Raw genomic sequence first — 17751 nt, forward strand, 5'->3', positions numbered from 1 at the left:
GCTGATACACAAACTACTCTCCCCTCCCCACCAACGTCACCAACCATCCCTCCGAAACTAACAACATGGAGTCCGGTGTTTAGAGTGCAAAGGCGGTCGGTCTTCACCGGGAGCTCCACCGCGGCGCTGCTTTTCTCGGTGTCCGCGAATGCAGGCGGCGACGCTCCGGGACGCATAAAGCGCGACGCACACATGCTTTATATGAGCCCGAGCCCTCGAGCCTCTTGAATGCATTTAGGGCACGGACAGAACGATGTGATTGGACGCAGGAGATTCCCAAAGACAGGCCGCTTTCCGTGAGTCTTGCACAATTTCATCCTCACCGCACACTCATACACACACACACACACACACACACGTCCTGGCTGGGAGATGTTTCATGGTCATACACTGAGCTCACTCACGGAGAAAGGCGGTGTTTATATACTGATAATCCCAGTTATTTAGAGGAGTCCATATTTTCGGGAGACACTGTGTATATATAGGTTTCCTACAAAAAAAAAACCGGCCTGTTATTAACATAGGAAATGAGGCATGATAAAATAGGTCAGACACTCCTCAGGAATTTAGTATACAGATTTGTACTCTGCTTATTAAGCATGCTGCATATTTCATTGGTACTAAATTGAAGGATTAGTTCACTTACTGGATGATAATGACTGTGCTGATGATTTACTCACTAACTAGACATCTAACATGTCAATTTCTTTCTTCACTAAATGGCAAATTCAGGGTTTTGAGGATTTTTCTGCATATCTTTTTAGTTTCAATGCTGCTTCAAGGCACTAAATAATAAACAATCTCAGCCAAGAAATAAGGATCTTACATAGGGAATCGGTCATTTTCTTAAATAATGTAAATGTTTGTACTTTCCCATATAGAAATCTGATTGGATCTGTCTGGACTTCACATATGTACACTCATTGGCCGCTTTATTAGGTACACCTTACTAGTACCGGGTTGGACCCCCTTTTGCTTTCAGAACTCCTTGGTGGCATAGATTCAACAAGTCACTGGAAATATTCCTTAGAGATTTTGGTCCACATTGACATGATAGCATCATTGTCGGCTGCACACCCATGATGTGAATCCCTTGTTCCACCACATACCAAAGGTGCTCTATTGAATTGAGATCTAGTGACTGTTGAGGCCATTTGAGTACAGTGAACTCATTGTCATGTTTAAGAAACCAGTCTGAGATGATTTGTGATTTCACATAGCGAGTTATCCTGCTTGAAGTAGCCATCAGAAGATGGGTACACTGGTCATAAAGGAATGGACATGGTCAACAACAATACTCAGGTAGGCTGTGGAGTTGACACGAGGCTCAATTGGTACTAATGGGCCCAAAGTGTGCCAAGAAAATATCCCCCACACAATTACACCACCACCACCAGCCTGAACCATTGATACAAGGTAGGATGGATCCATGCTTTCATGATGTTGACGCTAAATTCTGACCAATGAATGAAATCGAGACTCATCAGACCAGGCAACGTTTTTTTCAATCTTCTTTTGTCCAATCTTGGTGAGCCTGTGTGAATTGTAGCCTCAGTTTCCTGTTCTTAGCTGACAGGAGTGGCAGCTGGTGTGGTCTTCTGCTGCTGTAGCCCATCTGCCTCAAGGTTGAACATTCAGAGATGCTCTTCTGCATACCTCAGTTGTAACGAGTGGTTATTTGAGTTACTGTTGCATTTCTATCAGCTCGAACCAGTCATTATCCTCTGTCCTCTGGCATCAACAAGGCATTTGCGCCCACAGAACTGCGGCTCACTGAATATTTTCTCTTTTTTGGACCTTTTTCTATAAACCCTAGAGATGATTGTGCGTGAAAATCCCAGTAGATCAGCAGTTTCTGAAATACTCAGACCAGCCCGTCTGGCACCAACAACCATGCCACGTTCAAAGTCACTTAAATCATCTTTCTTCCCCATTCTGATGCTCGGTTTGAACTGCAGCAGATCATCTTGACCATGTCTACATGCCTAAATGCATTGAGTTGCTGCCGTGTGATTAGCTGATTAGAAATTTGCGAGCAGTTGGACAGGTGTACCTAATAAAGTGGCCGGTGAGTGTACTTCTTTGGTGCTCAATGGTTTGAATGTCCAAATTGACATTTTAATGCATCTTAAAATTGATATAAATAATCAGAAACACTTTACCTGAAGGGGGTATTCATAAGACTGTCATAACACCTCTATAATCATGACATGACTAATATCATGAATATGAATGTGATTTTATCAACTTAACATCATAACCGGTCATTACCAAGACATCAACTTGTCATAAATCTGTCATAAACATGTGATTGTTCATTATAACAGTGTCATAAATATTTTTCTGATCGTTTGTTTACATGGAACAAATTGTACTCGTCATAAAAATCTCTCATTAATTCTCTGTCAAATACATTTATAACAGCATCATTAATAGTTAATGACAATTGACAAATTAAAGACAAATATTAAGGATGCTGTTGCAAAATTCAGTACACAATTATAATGGCCTCAAGACAATCATGTTTATGACAGATTTATGACAATTATGATGTAGCTAGTTGAAATAGTAGGACATCCTGCTAACAACATTAATGTTGCGGGTTCGATTCCCGGGGAAAGCAGGTTACTTATGACAAAAGCCTAAAAGCTGTTAAGTGCACGAATGTAAATGTAAGATGGTCAATCAGACTGTGTGTATGTTTGTCTAGAAATGGAATTGCTCTTCATAATGTAGGACAGGAGAGTTGGACAGCAGCTGCACACAAACCCTTGCACCGGGGACCATGGAGCCCGAGGACGATCTCTCAACTGGGGACCCCCAAGATCTGATGTCCAGCCAAGCTCTACTGCCTTCAACATCCACATCCTTACTAAACTGCTCCTTTCTGGTATAGCTGAGACCCTAAACACAATCACCTTCTTTATCTTTGCATCACTTTTCTTTCCTTTGGTGGTAGAGAATATATGTGGTAGTCATTGGGTGCATCTCAGTCAGCTCCACTGCTTAGTTCTCTACACTTTGGGACATCATGTTTCACATATTAATTTTATGCAGGTTTAAAAAGTATATCATAGATGAATAATTACATATACGAGCAACATATCAACCATTGTTCATTTATAGATGATTTTTTAAAAGATTTATTTTTGGCCTTTATTAAGTGGATAGGACAGTATTTCAGACAGGAAGCAAAGTGGGAGAGAGAGAGGGGGTCGGGACGGGAAATGTCCTCGAGCCGGGATTCGAACTTGGGACGCCCTAAAGTGCTACTGCCCCGAATGTCAGCGCCAACCACTAGGCTATTGCGCCGATTAAGTGTCAACCATGTTAATTTATGCACTGTAAAACCCAACAGTCAACTTTATCAAATGAAATGAGTGTAGTTAACTCAAAATTGACTAAAAGTTAATTCTACTCATTTGAAAAGAGTTTTGAGCTCAGTGTTGAAGGTAATGAGTTAATTAAATACTTCATTACTTCAACTCAAATGGAGTAAGTTCACAGTACTCATAGTTTAGTTTAACTCAAATGGTTTGAGTTTCCTTAACTTATTGGGTTTTGCAGTACTCAAATTGCTTCATTTACTCAAATGGGTTAAGTTCACAGTACTCATTAGGATTAGTTTTGGAACTTACATGGCTTGTTGCAATTGGTTTCCTCAAATGGTTTGAGTTACCTTAACTTTTTGGGTTTTACAGTGAGGGAAATATAAATAGATTACAGTTTCTTTTAAAAACAAATTCTCATTTGTTGTTTTTTTGTGACTTGGTTCATGTGATTCATATTATTTCAGAAACTGTTAAGGGAATATAGTAAGCACTGATGCTCCCTGATTTTCACAGTGCATTGTGGGACTTTTTAGCAAGCAAACATTTCAGCACACCGCAGATAAACATCGGCTCAAGGAAGATGGAGGAAAAAAAACTAGAGGGTTTGGAAGACAAGAAAAGCTGGTTGTCATTGGCACAGCAATGAAACTGGATATATTTCCGGAAAATATAGCCAGGAGGAAGTAAATAGATGATCAATTGAAGAGGGGCCATAACAGTACCCTGTGGGACACCAGTAGTAATAATAATAATTCCTTACATCTATATAGCACTTTACAAATTGGGGGGAATCTCCTCATCCACCACCAGTGTGCAGCCACCTGGATGATGTGACGGCAGCCATATTGTGCCAGACTGCTCACCACACTCTGATTGGTGGAGAGTAGACAGAGCGATAAAGCCAATTATGATTGGGGATGGTTAGGAGGCCTTGATGAACAGTGGGAAGATTTGGCCTGGATGCTGGGGTTAAACTCCTACTCTTTTTTTTTTTGAAAGACATCCTGGGATTTTTAACTACCACAGAGAGTCAGGACCTCAGTTTAACGTCTCATCCGAAAGATGATGCTCACTGACAGAATAGAGTCCCAATCAATATACTAGGGTGTCAGGACCCACACAGACCGCAGGTTGAGGGCCCACTAACACCACTTCCCGCAGCAACCTAGCTTTCCCATGTGGTCTCCCATCCAGGTACTGACCGGGCGCAGCTGTGCTTGGCTTCAGTGGGCGACCATGGGAGAGTTGCAGAGAGCTAGCTGCCGGTGACTCTGTACAATCTTGATTTGAAGTTTGAGCAAACTGTAATTCATAAAATTATCTCACATGGCTTCATGGGACAGTAAACATCAGAATTTCAGGGGAGATGACTAAGGCGCATCCATTGTTTTGATACAGTTGATCAATTTTTGAATCAACTAATTATTGATTGGCTCTCTGGAATACTTAAATCTGATTGGTTACATTACATATGATAACATATTATTGTTTATAGAAACTCTGAATAACATTACGCTTATCTTGTATAATAGGTATATTACACAACACACCTGCTGCCATCTAAAGTATCTCCATCCCATGTCTCCAATAGTATTGAAAATATAAAATTGGAGGACTTTGGTATTAATAGCACTGTAACACTAATTGTTTTGCCTGTTAGCAACTGAGGCTATCTGTAAGAAGCATTAAAAATGGTCCACTGATAATATATTATACTTTTAAATAAATTTTTTGTGTCCAATTACTTAAAGGGCCACAACCCCTGAAAAGGGGAAAGGGGAGTTTCAGTTCGAGCATGCGCTGATTTTCAGAGGCAAAACAGCACACAGACACAGGGGAGAAAGACAGTGTGTTTACATGGACATCAGTAATCAAATTATTTGCCAAATTATTAATTTGTCGACTTTAACTTTCATTCAGGAACATTTCATGCATGCCCCTCATGATGAGATATTGGATGCGAGAAACTGCTGGAAGAGTGTAGTTTTAATGGAATATTTGATACCGCACACCGAATGGGAGAAAAAAAGTTGCATTTAGTAGGTGCTGAGAATAGTATCAGAAAGCTTTGTGTGTATAGAATATCCTGTCACAAAATGCGGGGAAAATCCTACATGACGGTAATAGTTTGATTAAGGTGTTTACATCTTTACATCCGGAGAGCAGCATTTACAGCAGATCTTTCAGCCCATCATATTGTCGTGATATTAATGTACTGTAAACTTAGTAACTAAATCATTTTGACTAAGGTATTTCTTTAAAAACTGAAAGAGTACTGTTGATGATACTAACTAACTTTGCCTCTGAATAAACATAAACAAAGAACATTGATCGCACACTTACCAAATCTGTAGAGACAGGACAATCAACACCAACTGGAACCGTGTCTTTTTTTTAAAAAGGAAACAAGCGCCAAATCCGCATTTCTCCATTTCTAGATGCGAAAAGCTCTCGGGTAAAAACTTTTTTTTGTCGCGTGTTGGCAGGCCACCATTTGTTTAAAGAATGGACCCAACTTTTAAGCAAGTTCTACTAGCAGTTGCTGAATAAACAGTTTTTCAAATGTAGAAGTCACCTTGTTGGTTAAAGTTCCCATGTTTACTTTAATTTACATTAAAATTACATGTATTTCATTACCCCCAGCCCTGTTGGTGACTTATGTCACAAATTAAATGATGCTGATAGTGATGATTCTCTCAGACCAATCTGTGATCAGCAGTTTCAATACCACATGTTTTGTTAATGGTACAACTTGCTTGGAACCTCACCTCAGTTAGACATTTGGAAATGCTGCCAAATGTAAGCCATATAGAGCCAAATCATACCATATCATGCGGTGGAAAAGCACCTTTAGTATACACCTGGATGAGGATCTTGCAACATTTGATTTCTCTCTTAACCAGAACTGGTAATATTGGACTTGTTTCAACCTTCTGAACTCACAGGGGGAGTTACTGAATTGTGACGACATTGAGAAGGGTGATGGAAGTGGAGATCCAGAAGGTCCAAACTGCTTTTTCTCCACACTGGAGAATTGTGATAAAACACAGAGAACTCTACGATCTTCAGCCTTCCCCTCATCTCTCACATGGGACTCGGACTCAGAGAAAGAAACCTTGGATGGTAATTGAACCTTTGCTTCATTTTTTTTTCATGTCAGAGAAGAATCTCAGACCTGACTTTGCAGTCATTCAGCTAGTACCAAGCTGACCTATTCTGTGTTTGTGCTGTGAAATTGTCTTTCTGTGAACAATGTAATAGTTCTGTTTGTCTACATGATGTAGATATGACTGTTAGTCTACTGCTTTCTGTTAAGTCATGTGTATATTGTTTGTGTTGGATTCCAATGGTTTATGTCAGAGGAAGATCTTCAGCACTTTTCTAACCCTCATGGTCTGGCTGCTCACAGCCCGGGATGTCCCACCTCTGGACAACATCAAGAAAGGTGAGATGCAGATGATTATACTGAAAAGCAGGTTAAGAGAAAGGTACATACAACAGGGTTTTAAATATTAAGGGTTTCATAGAGAGAAATCCTGTTATGTAGCCTAGTTATCAATCATTATTTCTATGCTTACAGATTTGATTCTGATCTGTGCCAAGAACCTGTGGAAACCGAGCACTTATTTCTTGAGAAGGTCCCACTTGCACCTCTGGAGGTTGAGAATCAAGATGATGTTACATGCAAGGAGCCAAGAACTACAGACTCCAGCCTACTGAAACATACAGCAAAACGTAAAATAAAAACTTTAAGTATGTTCGAATTCTCTTCAGTTGGGGCTTTCGCACTGGTATAGGAACTAAACACTAAGCAGATAACCCAAGAGATATAGTTACCTCAGAGACATTTTCTTTGTCACATTCACACACTCACTAGAAACCCCGGAGTGACTATGCCAGCATACAGCAACATTAGAGGATAGGATCAGAGCTGTGATTTTCATGAGAATGGACATGGAATGTAGATACATAATCTATGTGACTAAAAGAGCAAAGCGGAAATAATAAATTACCACAAATAAATTTTAGTGCTTTTTTGAAGTACTGTGCTAGTATGCAACCTCTCAATCATTGTACATTTATGCCACTAGTAGTACATATCGTGGTGGGTCTTTAGTCTAAAGTCATATCACTTGCTCATTGAAGGCTGAGACCAATCAGTACCTGGATGGAAGACCACATTGGAAAACTAGGTTGGAAGCTGTGTTAGTCAGGCCAGCATGGGGTGCTCACCCTGTGGCCTGTGTGGGTCAACTGTGTGGCCCAGTATACTGATGGAGATAAATACTCTCAGTGAGCACTGACTTACAGATGAGATGCTAAACTGAGCTCATGACATTGTTGTAATTAAACAATCCATGGCCAATTCTCGTAAAGAGTAGCAGTGTAATCCCAGTGTCCTGGCCAAATTCCCTCTATTGACCCTTACCCCTCATTACCTACCCCCATTCCCATTCACTGAATTGGCTCTATCACTGTTTATCCTCTCCACCTGTAATGTGGTGAGTGCACTGGCACCATTGCCTTGTGGCTGAAGTGAAGCACATGCTTTTGGTGGATGCAACACACAATAAATGCACTATATAAATGTACCTTTCTTCTTACCTAAAGTAGTACCTAATGTATACCCCCAAAAGGCATTCCTGAAATGAAAATTGTTCCCATTTATTGGGATGCTGTCACTTTTGCTAGTAGTTCTATGAAAAAAATTCCTTGTGCGGAGGCCCCTAATAACATTCTGTGGTGTAAAAATCCACTCTGATCAAAAAACCTTTAACTATTTACTTTCAGTGGAACAAGACAAAGTAAGCAGCCTACCAGGTACTATGCCAAAAAAGGGTTGCCAAAAGGCAGACAAAGATAAGCGGAAAGTGCTTAATCGTAAAGGGCAGGAAGAGAAGAGCACCAAAGAGGCAGATGTGTACACCTTCCCTGGAGACTCTGAGCCAGAGAGCCCACCACCTGGACCTTGGGCACATTGCACTTTCATCCAGCGCAGAAGGAAAAAGAGGGCCATACTAAGGCCTTTCTCTGGCTTGAGCAACTGTCAACAAACTACAGGAACTGGCAAAAGAACACGAGGAAGACCCCCTGGTAAAGGGCGTAACAAAACCACAAAGGATCGACAAGCAGTGCTCGAATTTACAGAAGAAAAAACAGAAAAGGTACGGGGAAGGCAGAAGTCAGTAGTAGACCAGCCACTTGATGGAAGCCCTTCCCAAGATATTTTCACATGTGTAGAATGTAGCATTTACTTCAAAAAGCGTACCCATCTTTGGGAACACATGCAAGAGCACGGCCAGGTCAATAGATCTGGGCAAAAATGGCAAAGTGGAGCAAAAGAAGCTTGGAGCGGACATCTTAATAAAAAAGCTTTTGAATGTATAGAGTGCGGTCAAGAGTTTTTAGACAAGGTACTGCTGCTAGATCATAACCGACGCCATGAGGAGTCTCGACAGAAAATTCTAGAAGAGATTGGTAAATTAAATGAGGGGGACAAGCAGATGGGAGAGCAAGCCAGCTGCAGTAATGTATTGGAGCCAGTCATCCAAAAGTCAGCAGAGGTCAGTGGTGGCCAGTTGGTTTGTCTTAAGTGCAACTTTAGCTCTGATGTGCCTCAAGAGCTTTCTGAGCATGCCAAGACTCACACTACCCGCAAAAGAGCTGGTGTCTATAGGACTTCACCCAGATTCCAGCAGAGGTCCTGCAAGAAAGCACAGGTCCAGTCCTTTGCAGATATTACACCAACAGATAACACTTCACCTCCCAACAAGAGATACCCCATCCGAGCATCCAAAAAAACTAAAGAAACTCAACCCAGCATTGGCTCTTCGCAGGACACTTGTCAAAGTGCTTCGGCGGCCACAGGAAAAGAAGACACAGATCAGCTTGTTAAAGTAAACCTGCAAGAAAATACAGACTCTGCAGAGGAGGCAAGACAAACAGAACAGCCAACTGTGGATATTCCTATTGAAGAGAATGTTCTGGAACCTCACCATCTCATTTCACCTTCTTCAAATCCAAGGACTGTTCCAAGGCGTAAAGATGTGGCATTCAAGAGCATTGGGAATAAACGAGGTCGAGGTGGAAGGGGCCGCAGGAGAGGGAGTACAAGGCTTGATTATAGGTCCAACCTAAATACTGGTGTAAAAACACAGGTCCAAAGCTCAAACCAGACTGAATATATGGGCCATGAAGAAGATATTCCCACAACAGAACCGGAGCATGATCAAACACAGGGTTCTAAAACAGGTAAGACAATAACAAGTTAAATCATGAAGTCAGTGCAACCATGGCAAGGCTTTAGTTCCCAGTGAAAAGATTACATGCGATTTTGGACACATTGCTTTGAAAAAAGTTTCTTGTGCTGACTTTATTATTTTGTCTCATTAAATAATACTGTCATTAATCACCAGAAAAATGAGAATTTGCTTTTGCAATTCTAATTTAATCATATACATTACCAGTCTTTTGTCTTGTAGTGATGCAAGCATACTGTATGTGTGTGTATTGCATAATCTATTGTCTTATTGTTATGCCTAAGTCAGTTGAGAAGAAATTGTTCAGTACAAATCCATGTTTTATTGGCTAAAGGAGTATAGTGAATCTCATCGGTCCATTGGGCAGCTGTCATAGTTGTGAGATGTTAAGCTAATGTCCCATTGGTCGATGCTCACTATTAGCCACCATTGATTGTATAATTATTTTCTTCCATCAGTTTTTATTGTAAAAGAACCTTCCTTAAACGATTTAGCCAATCAGTGGCTATAGTCAGCAAGAACCAATACCTAAAAATTAGAAAAGTGCCAAGCTTTGAAATCCTAAAAGCACATATGCCTTGTTTCTATTGAGCGGTATGGTCCAGTACAGTACAGTACAGTATGATTCAGTAAGGGTCACCCTGAGCCGCCTTACGTTTCCACTTCCAACAGTTCTCTTTACTTGGTAGGCTTGGTGTATCCCACAAAGTGCAATCGACATCATTTTTGCTCTGTGAAGAAAGTCGTATGGGTCATTCACATATCACATATTTTGCATACTCGGGTTCATTATTTCAAATGTAGACATGCAAGTAGAGAGAGGAAGCAGCACACCACACGCTTCCCAAATTTTAGATGCAACATGTGAATGGCCCTGTAAACAACAATGGAGGACATACAGCAGATCCTGGTTTTGCTTCTTGGCATGTGGCTGTTTGTCATAAGAAGATGACAAGTTTTGTTTCAGCATGGTTCGTTGCTGCATGCCGTCCTTGTATTATTACAGTCGTCATGTTTCGGCTGTGGATTTAAACAATTGCATTTCCTGTGTTGCTATTCCCCTGGCTTGTTGCATGTGCACATGACAATTTTCAGCGAGTCAAACTCCAACCTACTGTTGTGCTAGGTAACCTCACGAAAGTGTCCCAAAAAAGTGATATGATACTGTTCACTATTTTGGTATTTATGACAGTGGAGTCAGAAATGAATGTACACCATACTGTACTCTACTGCTCAGTGGAGATGAGCCATTGTTCAGTTGAGTCATGCTTGGCATAAACCTGGGGAAATCCCAGGTTTCAACTTGGTCTGAACCTGGTCCCTTCCCCTGCAGACCCTGTGGAGTTACCTCCTTTGGCCTTGCAGCTGAAGAGCAGCTTCTCAGCCAGCCTCTGAGGGGCAGCAGAGAGGCTGGGGCTGGTTGAGGGGCAGCAAACACAGCTAAGAAACAAGCTACCCTTGGTCCTCATAGAGTTTCTCTGCTCTGAAATTCCTCTCTCATACATACTCCCCTCTACAGCTGGGCCATGGGTGAATGATGAGCAGAGCCACAGAGATCTTAAATGGTTGCCGTGTAGTCAGGCCAAGATGTTTCTGTTGTAAATGCTAAGCCCCAAAAATGAGAATTCTGTCATCATTTAATGACTCTTGATCCAAACCCACATGAACATCTTAGGGAACATAGATGAAATATAAAATTAACAAGCATTTACAATGCGTTTGTACTTTTTTGGAGCCTAACCCCAATATACCTTTATCATTTACAAATAAGTAGTTCTTTAAAATAACTAGTTTCACCTTGTATAGGAAGTCATTTGAGATTTTGTCTACATAAAGGTGACAGAATTTCCATTTTTGATCAACTACTCCTTGAACTCAGCTTGTCATCATTCTCATTGCATCCTGTGTACATTTTGTTCGGAATTAACATCTAAATTATGCAATACTGATCTTGTATTTATTAAACACAATTTAACATTCAACTTTTACCTCAGGCAAGGAGTCACCTGCCACTACGTTGGATCTCAAAGCCAGTTCCTCCACACCAAAAAAGAGCAGCAAAAAGCCGGTTGCTCACGAGGAGGAACCCAAGCTCAAAAAAGACAAATCCGATAGTCCTGGGAAGATTGAAGACGACACAGCAGTTCCTGAAAAACTAGTGGTGGAGGAATATGATGATGATGATGAATATGAAGACGATGAAGATGTTGTCAGTCGTCTAATTGGTGCATTAACTGAGGAAGATGACGATGATGATGATGACAGAGATGGGTTGTTGAAGAGTGTGGAAAGAAAATGCCCTTATTGTCCAGATCGATTCCACAATGGCATTGGACTAGCCAATCACATAAGGGGTCACCTGAACCGAGTGGGCGTCAGCTACAACGTTAGGCACTTCATCTCCCCAGAAGAAGTTAATGCCATCGAGAAGAAATTCTCATACCAGAAAAAGAAGAAAAAAGGTGAGGAGACTTTGGAATCTAAATGTGGATTTGCACGTGATTTTTTTTTTTTGATACAGAAGAATGTTTCAGTGTACGTTATTATAGTTTTGCATTTCTAAATTAGTTATTATTTTGATACAGTTTTAGTTGACTAAAATAATGTTTTATGTTCCTCTTTTCATTGCAATTTCTAGTTGCCAACTTCGACCCGTCGACCTTCAGTGTAATGCGGTGTGAGTTCTGCAGTGCCGGTTTTGACACCAGGGCTGGTCTCTCCAGTCACGCTCGAGCCCATCTTAGAGACTTTGGCATCACCAATTGGGAAGTCACGGTATCTCCCATTAATATTCTCCGACAGCTTTTTGCCAAGCATCCAAATCTTGTTCTACCCACTGCCTCCACTCATACTCTGCAGTCAAGTCCAGAGCAAAACTCTGATGAAGAGCAAGAGAGCAGAAAAGATATGAAGGATGAGGACGACATGACAGCAGAACCTGACACTTTTTCCTCCGAATTTCTGAAACAGTGCTGGAAAGAAGAGCACGATATCAGTGAACCAGAGGGTGAGTGCATGGGATTTTTTACTAAATCTGCTTAATTTTTTCGATACTTCTAAAGAGGAATCCTAAGAGTCCTGTCATACAGTAGTTTTTTATTTGCTAAGTTCTATATATAACTCCAAAAATTCCTGTTAAAAATGATAATAATAATGTCTCGAGCCTCGGCTGGGTCAGTTGGTGTTTCTGTGTGGAGTTTGCATGTTCTCCTTGCGTTTGCGTGGGTTTCCTCCGGGTTTCCCCCACAGTCCAAAGACATGTGGTACAGGTGAATTGGGAAGGCTAAATTGTCTGTAGTGTATGAGTGTGAGTGAGTGGGTATGGATATTTCCCAGAGATTGGTTGCAGCTGGAAGGGCATCCGCTGCGTAAAAACGTGCTGAATAAGTTGGCGGTTCATTCCACTGTGGCGACCCTGGATTAATAAATGGACTAGGCCGAAAAGAAAATGAATAATAATGTCATAAAATGTTTGATGGGTGTCACGGCGGTGCAGTGGGTAGCATGATCGCCTCACAGCAAGAAGGTTGCTGGTTCGAGCCTCGGCTGGGTCAGTTGGCATTTCTATGTGAAGTTTGCATATTCTCCCCGTGTTTGTGTGGGTTTCCTTCAGGTGCTCTGGTTACACCCACAAGTCCAAAGACACATAGGTGAATTGGGTAGGCTAAATTGTCCGTAGTGTATGAGTGTGAATGATGTGAATGTATGGATGTTTCCCAGTGATGGGTTGCAGTTGGATGGGCATCCGCTGCATAAAACAGATGCTGGATTAGTTGGCGGTTTATTCTGCTGTGGCGACCCCAGATGAATAAAGGGACTAAGCTGAAAAGAAAATGATTGAATGAATGTATGAATGAATGAAGGTTTAACAATGTTATTTAAGATTTTGCATTGTTTCTTTTACTTCTCAAATATAAGGATGTTTGTTCTTGTTGAAGCTCAAGACTCTATTTGGAAAATTGTAAAGTCATACTTGATAACAAGGAGGCTCTGCTCGAACATTTGCAATCAATATTAATTATTAAGTACGTACTGTCATTTAAAGAGCCCCTATTGTGCATTATAAAAGGTCATATTTTGGTTTTGGAGGCTCCCAACAACAGGCTGATATGCATGCAAGGTCAAAAACCACTTTCATTGTCTTATAATATGCATTTATTTTTATCTAATTATCCCAACGGCTCCCATATGATTTGTTCAGCAATTCATTTGTTCCCAAACCCATCATATAGCTCAGTGCTAATCTTTACGGTGCACCTTTAGATTTAAACCTCAGCTGGATTTTCCATTCCCTTAGAGCTGTGTTACACAGTGCATGGATGGTAATTTTCAAAAAACCCTAAATAGGGGCTCTTTAAAGGATATTGTTTATCCCAAAATGAAAAGTTGGACCTTCAAAGATGTAATTGACTGTTTGGTCCTTGATTCATAAAATGCATCATAGTTTTAAAATGCATCATCAAAAGTCAATGGCTACTGGGACTAGTTTTTTAAGGTACTGTAAGTGGCTGCAAACAATTTATATGGGCTGAATTTGAACAAACATGTTAAATTTAGTAATGTTCAACTTAATTTGTTTGTTTAAATTCTGTCCATATGTAAATAGTTTGCAACCACTACGTTTAAAAATGTAGTAAATCCAATGAATGATTTTTTTAGTGTACTAATTGCTGCTGAGGAGGATACGGTATACTGAGATCTTGGGAAGTAAAATGATTAATATGTGGAGTAAACGCACAGCGTGAATAGTTTACTGTGTGACAAGAAGCTCTCACATACTCTGGACTGTAATAGATGCTTTAAAAAATGTTCTTATTTTTTGTACATTTTGTTTTACTCTCAAAGTGCTGGTAGCTGTTGCATTTTATGAATCACCAAGTGGCACAGAAAAAACAGCAACAAAAAATAACCTGCAGATGTTTCACTGAAGTCAAAAGCCAGCTAGGTCTGAAAGTTAGCAAAGAAACTTTTTTCTTGTTGGGTGCACTTGAGGTCGTAAAATGGTTAATTACAAACTTTTGAAACTGAAATGGAGTGGCACAGAGGCTCAGTGGTTAGCACTGTCACCTCACAGCAAGAAGGTCGCCGGTTTGAGTCCCGACTGGGTCAGTTGGCATTTCTGTGTGGAGTTTGCATGTTCTCGCCGTGTTGGCGTGGGTTTCCTCCGGGTGCTCCGGTTTCCCCCACAACCCAAAGACATGCGCGTAAGTGATTGTGTGTGAATTTGACAGTGTATAGGTGTTTCCCATTACTGGGTTACGTTGGCGGTTCATTCCGCTGTGGTGACCTCTGATAAATAAGGGACTAAACCGAAGGATATGAATAAATGAAACTGAAATGTTAGTTATTATATGATTTGTTGTGAAACTGTAGGATAAGTGTTAGCTAAAGTGCTAAATCAGACTATATTAGCCTACAGTTGTTTCATTTTGACCCATTTTTGCGTCTTGTCTTAAGTTGTGGCTGTGGTTATGAGGTGGATGAAACAATACATGTGTACATAAAGTTTATAGTCTACTCATTACTTTGACTTTAAATACTTATTTCCTCATCAGACTATATTAGCATGACCAATTTTTGCTTCTTGTTTTAATTGTTTAAATGTTTTGGCTGTCTTTTCTAAGGTGCATGCAACAATATATAAAGTTTATACATTACTTTGACTTTAAATACATTTGCTATTATTGACTCTTAATGATTTTTGGTCAGTCCAAAAAAAAGAGTAGCCTACTTTCTTGTGCTTGGCACTGCTTGCCCTGGGATCTGTGTCAGGCTGTCCTGAAAGCAGTTGTAAAGATGGTGCAGAACACTTGCTAATTTCTTAGCGCAATCTTCATTACTGTAATTGATGTCGGGCATTTAATATTTAGCCCAGTCTCCGCCTTTTCTCGGTTCGTCACGCCTTGGTGCGTTAGTGCATGTGTGCGGGGCAAAATGGCTGCTTCCACCTCCCCGCAGACACAAACAATAGCGGAAAAATTGTCTGACTGTAGGTGCTGTAATAAGTCCGATGCGCCGCAGCCGCTGAATGGTGAGTGCATGCACTTCCGCGCCGTGCATGAGCTTGCGTGAGAGATGCACACACGCTCGGAGCTTTGCCTCTCTTAAATCTTGCATGGCATGCAATCGTGTTAACATTTAAGACAAGCTCCTGTCACAACCGATGTGCGTTTTAAATCACTGATATGGCAGAAAAATGTCCAGTGAGAGACAGCGCGCGCACAAAAGCGACTCATTCCCCTGCTGTCTGAACACTTTTCGATCTGAAAAGTGAATTTTTGGTGATATTACGTGATTGGGTACTTATTAAGCGCAGTTTTGGATGTCCTGTCAAAATGACGGCTGCTTTTTTCAGTGCCTATATGTCTTTATGATTACTGAAATTAGACTGAGTCTTCGCCATTTTACTTGAGGTGCTTTTTTTAATGTTGTAATGGAGCGCGTCGGCGCTTTTCCCCTTCTTGGTTGTTATTTCGCGCACTTTCACAAAAATATGTTTAAAAAATGACAACACTGCTTCTTTTCTTTTATGATAAGTTTAATATTCTGGTTTAATTTAAAGTCTTTTGTCTGTTTTTACCGTCTGGTTATTTCATACAATGCATGTCATCACAGAGGATTTTCATTTTCAGTCTGAGGAGGAAAAGGGCTGATGTTGCTAGAATTGTGACTAGGGCAGATCAAATGACAGAAGACTGAAACACCCACCGCAGGAACGCTTATTATATTGAATATGCTGAGAAGAGCAAGACCAGCAGGGGCTTCAAAAGAAAATCTCAGTGTGCTGCTTCAGTGTTGTACAGTAGTCCTGTTGAATTTGCCCTTTGGACTAGTTGTTAGGTTTAAGAAGTGAAAACTAAACAGATTTTAGGTCAGACAACCTGTTGGTTAAAGATCTAATTGTCTGTTAGAGTAGTTAAAGGGATAGTTCACTCTAAAAATGTATTTACTCACTTTTTATTTGCCTTAGAAGCTTAATGAGCTTCCTTTTCTGTTGAACACAAATGAAGATATTTAGAAAAATGTTAGAAACCTGTAACCAATGGAAAAAGTTAATGCTTACAGGTTTCCAACCTTTTTTAAAAGAACTACTTTTGGGTTCAATGGTGGAAAGAAACTCAAACAGGTTTGTGGGTGAGTAAATAAGGAGAGAATTGTCAATTTTTGGTGAAATACCACTTTAACCCTTGTGCACTGTTCAGATTTACTACTCTTTTGTTTTGTTCGGTATGAAAACATCCACTGAATTAAACTGCTGTAAAAATGCATCAGATAAATATATTTTTTTCTAATTATTTTGCATAAATCTGTTAATCAACCTCAGTCCTGATCAAAACTACTAAATTACTTAGAAAATGACAGGATTTTAACTCTTTAATTGCCAAATTCACAAATTATGTCACTGATTTGCTGAAAAAAAGCTGATGTTGCTAGAATTGTGACTTGGACAGATCAAATGACAGAAGACTGAAACACCCACCGAAGGAACGCTTATTATATTGAATATGCTGAGAAGAGCAAGACCAGCAGGGGCTTCAAAAGAAAATCTCAGTGTGCTGCTTCAGTGTTGTACAGTAATCCTGTTGAATTTGCCCTTTGGAGTAGTTGTTAGGTTTACGAAGTGAAAACTAAACAGCTATAAGGCAGACAACCTGTTGGTTTAAGATCTAATTGTCTGTTAGAGTACTTAAAGGTATAGTTCACTCTAAAAATGTATTTGCTCATCTTTTACTTGCCTTAAAAGCTTAATGAGGTTCATTTTCTGTTGAACACAAAAGAAGATATTTAGAAAAATGTTAAAGTGAACAGTTACAGGTTTCCAACCTTTTTTAAAAGAACTACTTTTGGGTTCAACGGAGGAAAGAAACTCAAAACAGGTTTGTGGGTGAGTAAATAAGGAGAGAATTTTCAATTTTGGGTGAACTTCCACTTTAACATTTGTGCACTGTTCAAATTGACTACCCTTTTGTTTTGTTTGGGATGAAAACATCAACTGAATTAAACTGCTGTAAAAATGCATTAGATAAATATATTTGTTCACATTTTTTTGCATAAATCTGTTAATCAACCTCAGTTCTGATCAAAACTACTAAATTGTTAAAAAAAATTACAGGATTTTAACTCACTTTTATAGACAGACCATTTAGAAACAAGTGATT

The 17751-nt window shown here is 40.1% G+C and overlaps 1 protein-coding gene across 3 annotated transcripts in view; it reads left to right on the forward strand.

Moving 5' to 3' along the window:
- Positions 1-65: 65 nt before the first annotated feature.
- The window catches only part of wizb (WIZ zinc finger b), a 47255-nt gene continuing 29569 nt past the window's right edge, over positions 66-17751 (forward strand). The window contains exons 1-8 of one of the 3 annotated variants that reach the window (XM_056453154.1): positions 66-296; positions 2711-2890; positions 6278-6455; positions 6693-6777; positions 6913-7085; positions 8124-9584; positions 11587-12054; positions 12231-12599. In XM_056453154.1, the coding sequence (XP_056309129.1) occupies positions 2786-2890; positions 6278-6455; positions 6693-6777; positions 6913-7085; positions 8124-9584; positions 11587-12054; positions 12231-12599 (2839 nt within the window). In that variant the 5' untranslated portion in view covers positions 66-296; positions 2711-2785. The remainder of the gene's footprint in view (positions 297-2710; positions 2891-6277; positions 6456-6692; positions 6778-6912; positions 7086-8123; positions 9585-11586; positions 12055-12230; positions 12600-17751) is intronic. The other 2 variants (XM_056453152.1, XM_056453153.1) reach the window with 2 other exon arrangements.

This window comes from Danio aesculapii, chromosome 3 (genome assembly GCF_903798145.1).
Source record: "Danio aesculapii chromosome 3, fDanAes4.1, whole genome shotgun sequence".
Taxonomy (NCBI): domain Eukaryota; kingdom Metazoa; phylum Chordata; class Actinopteri; order Cypriniformes; family Danionidae; genus Danio; species Danio aesculapii.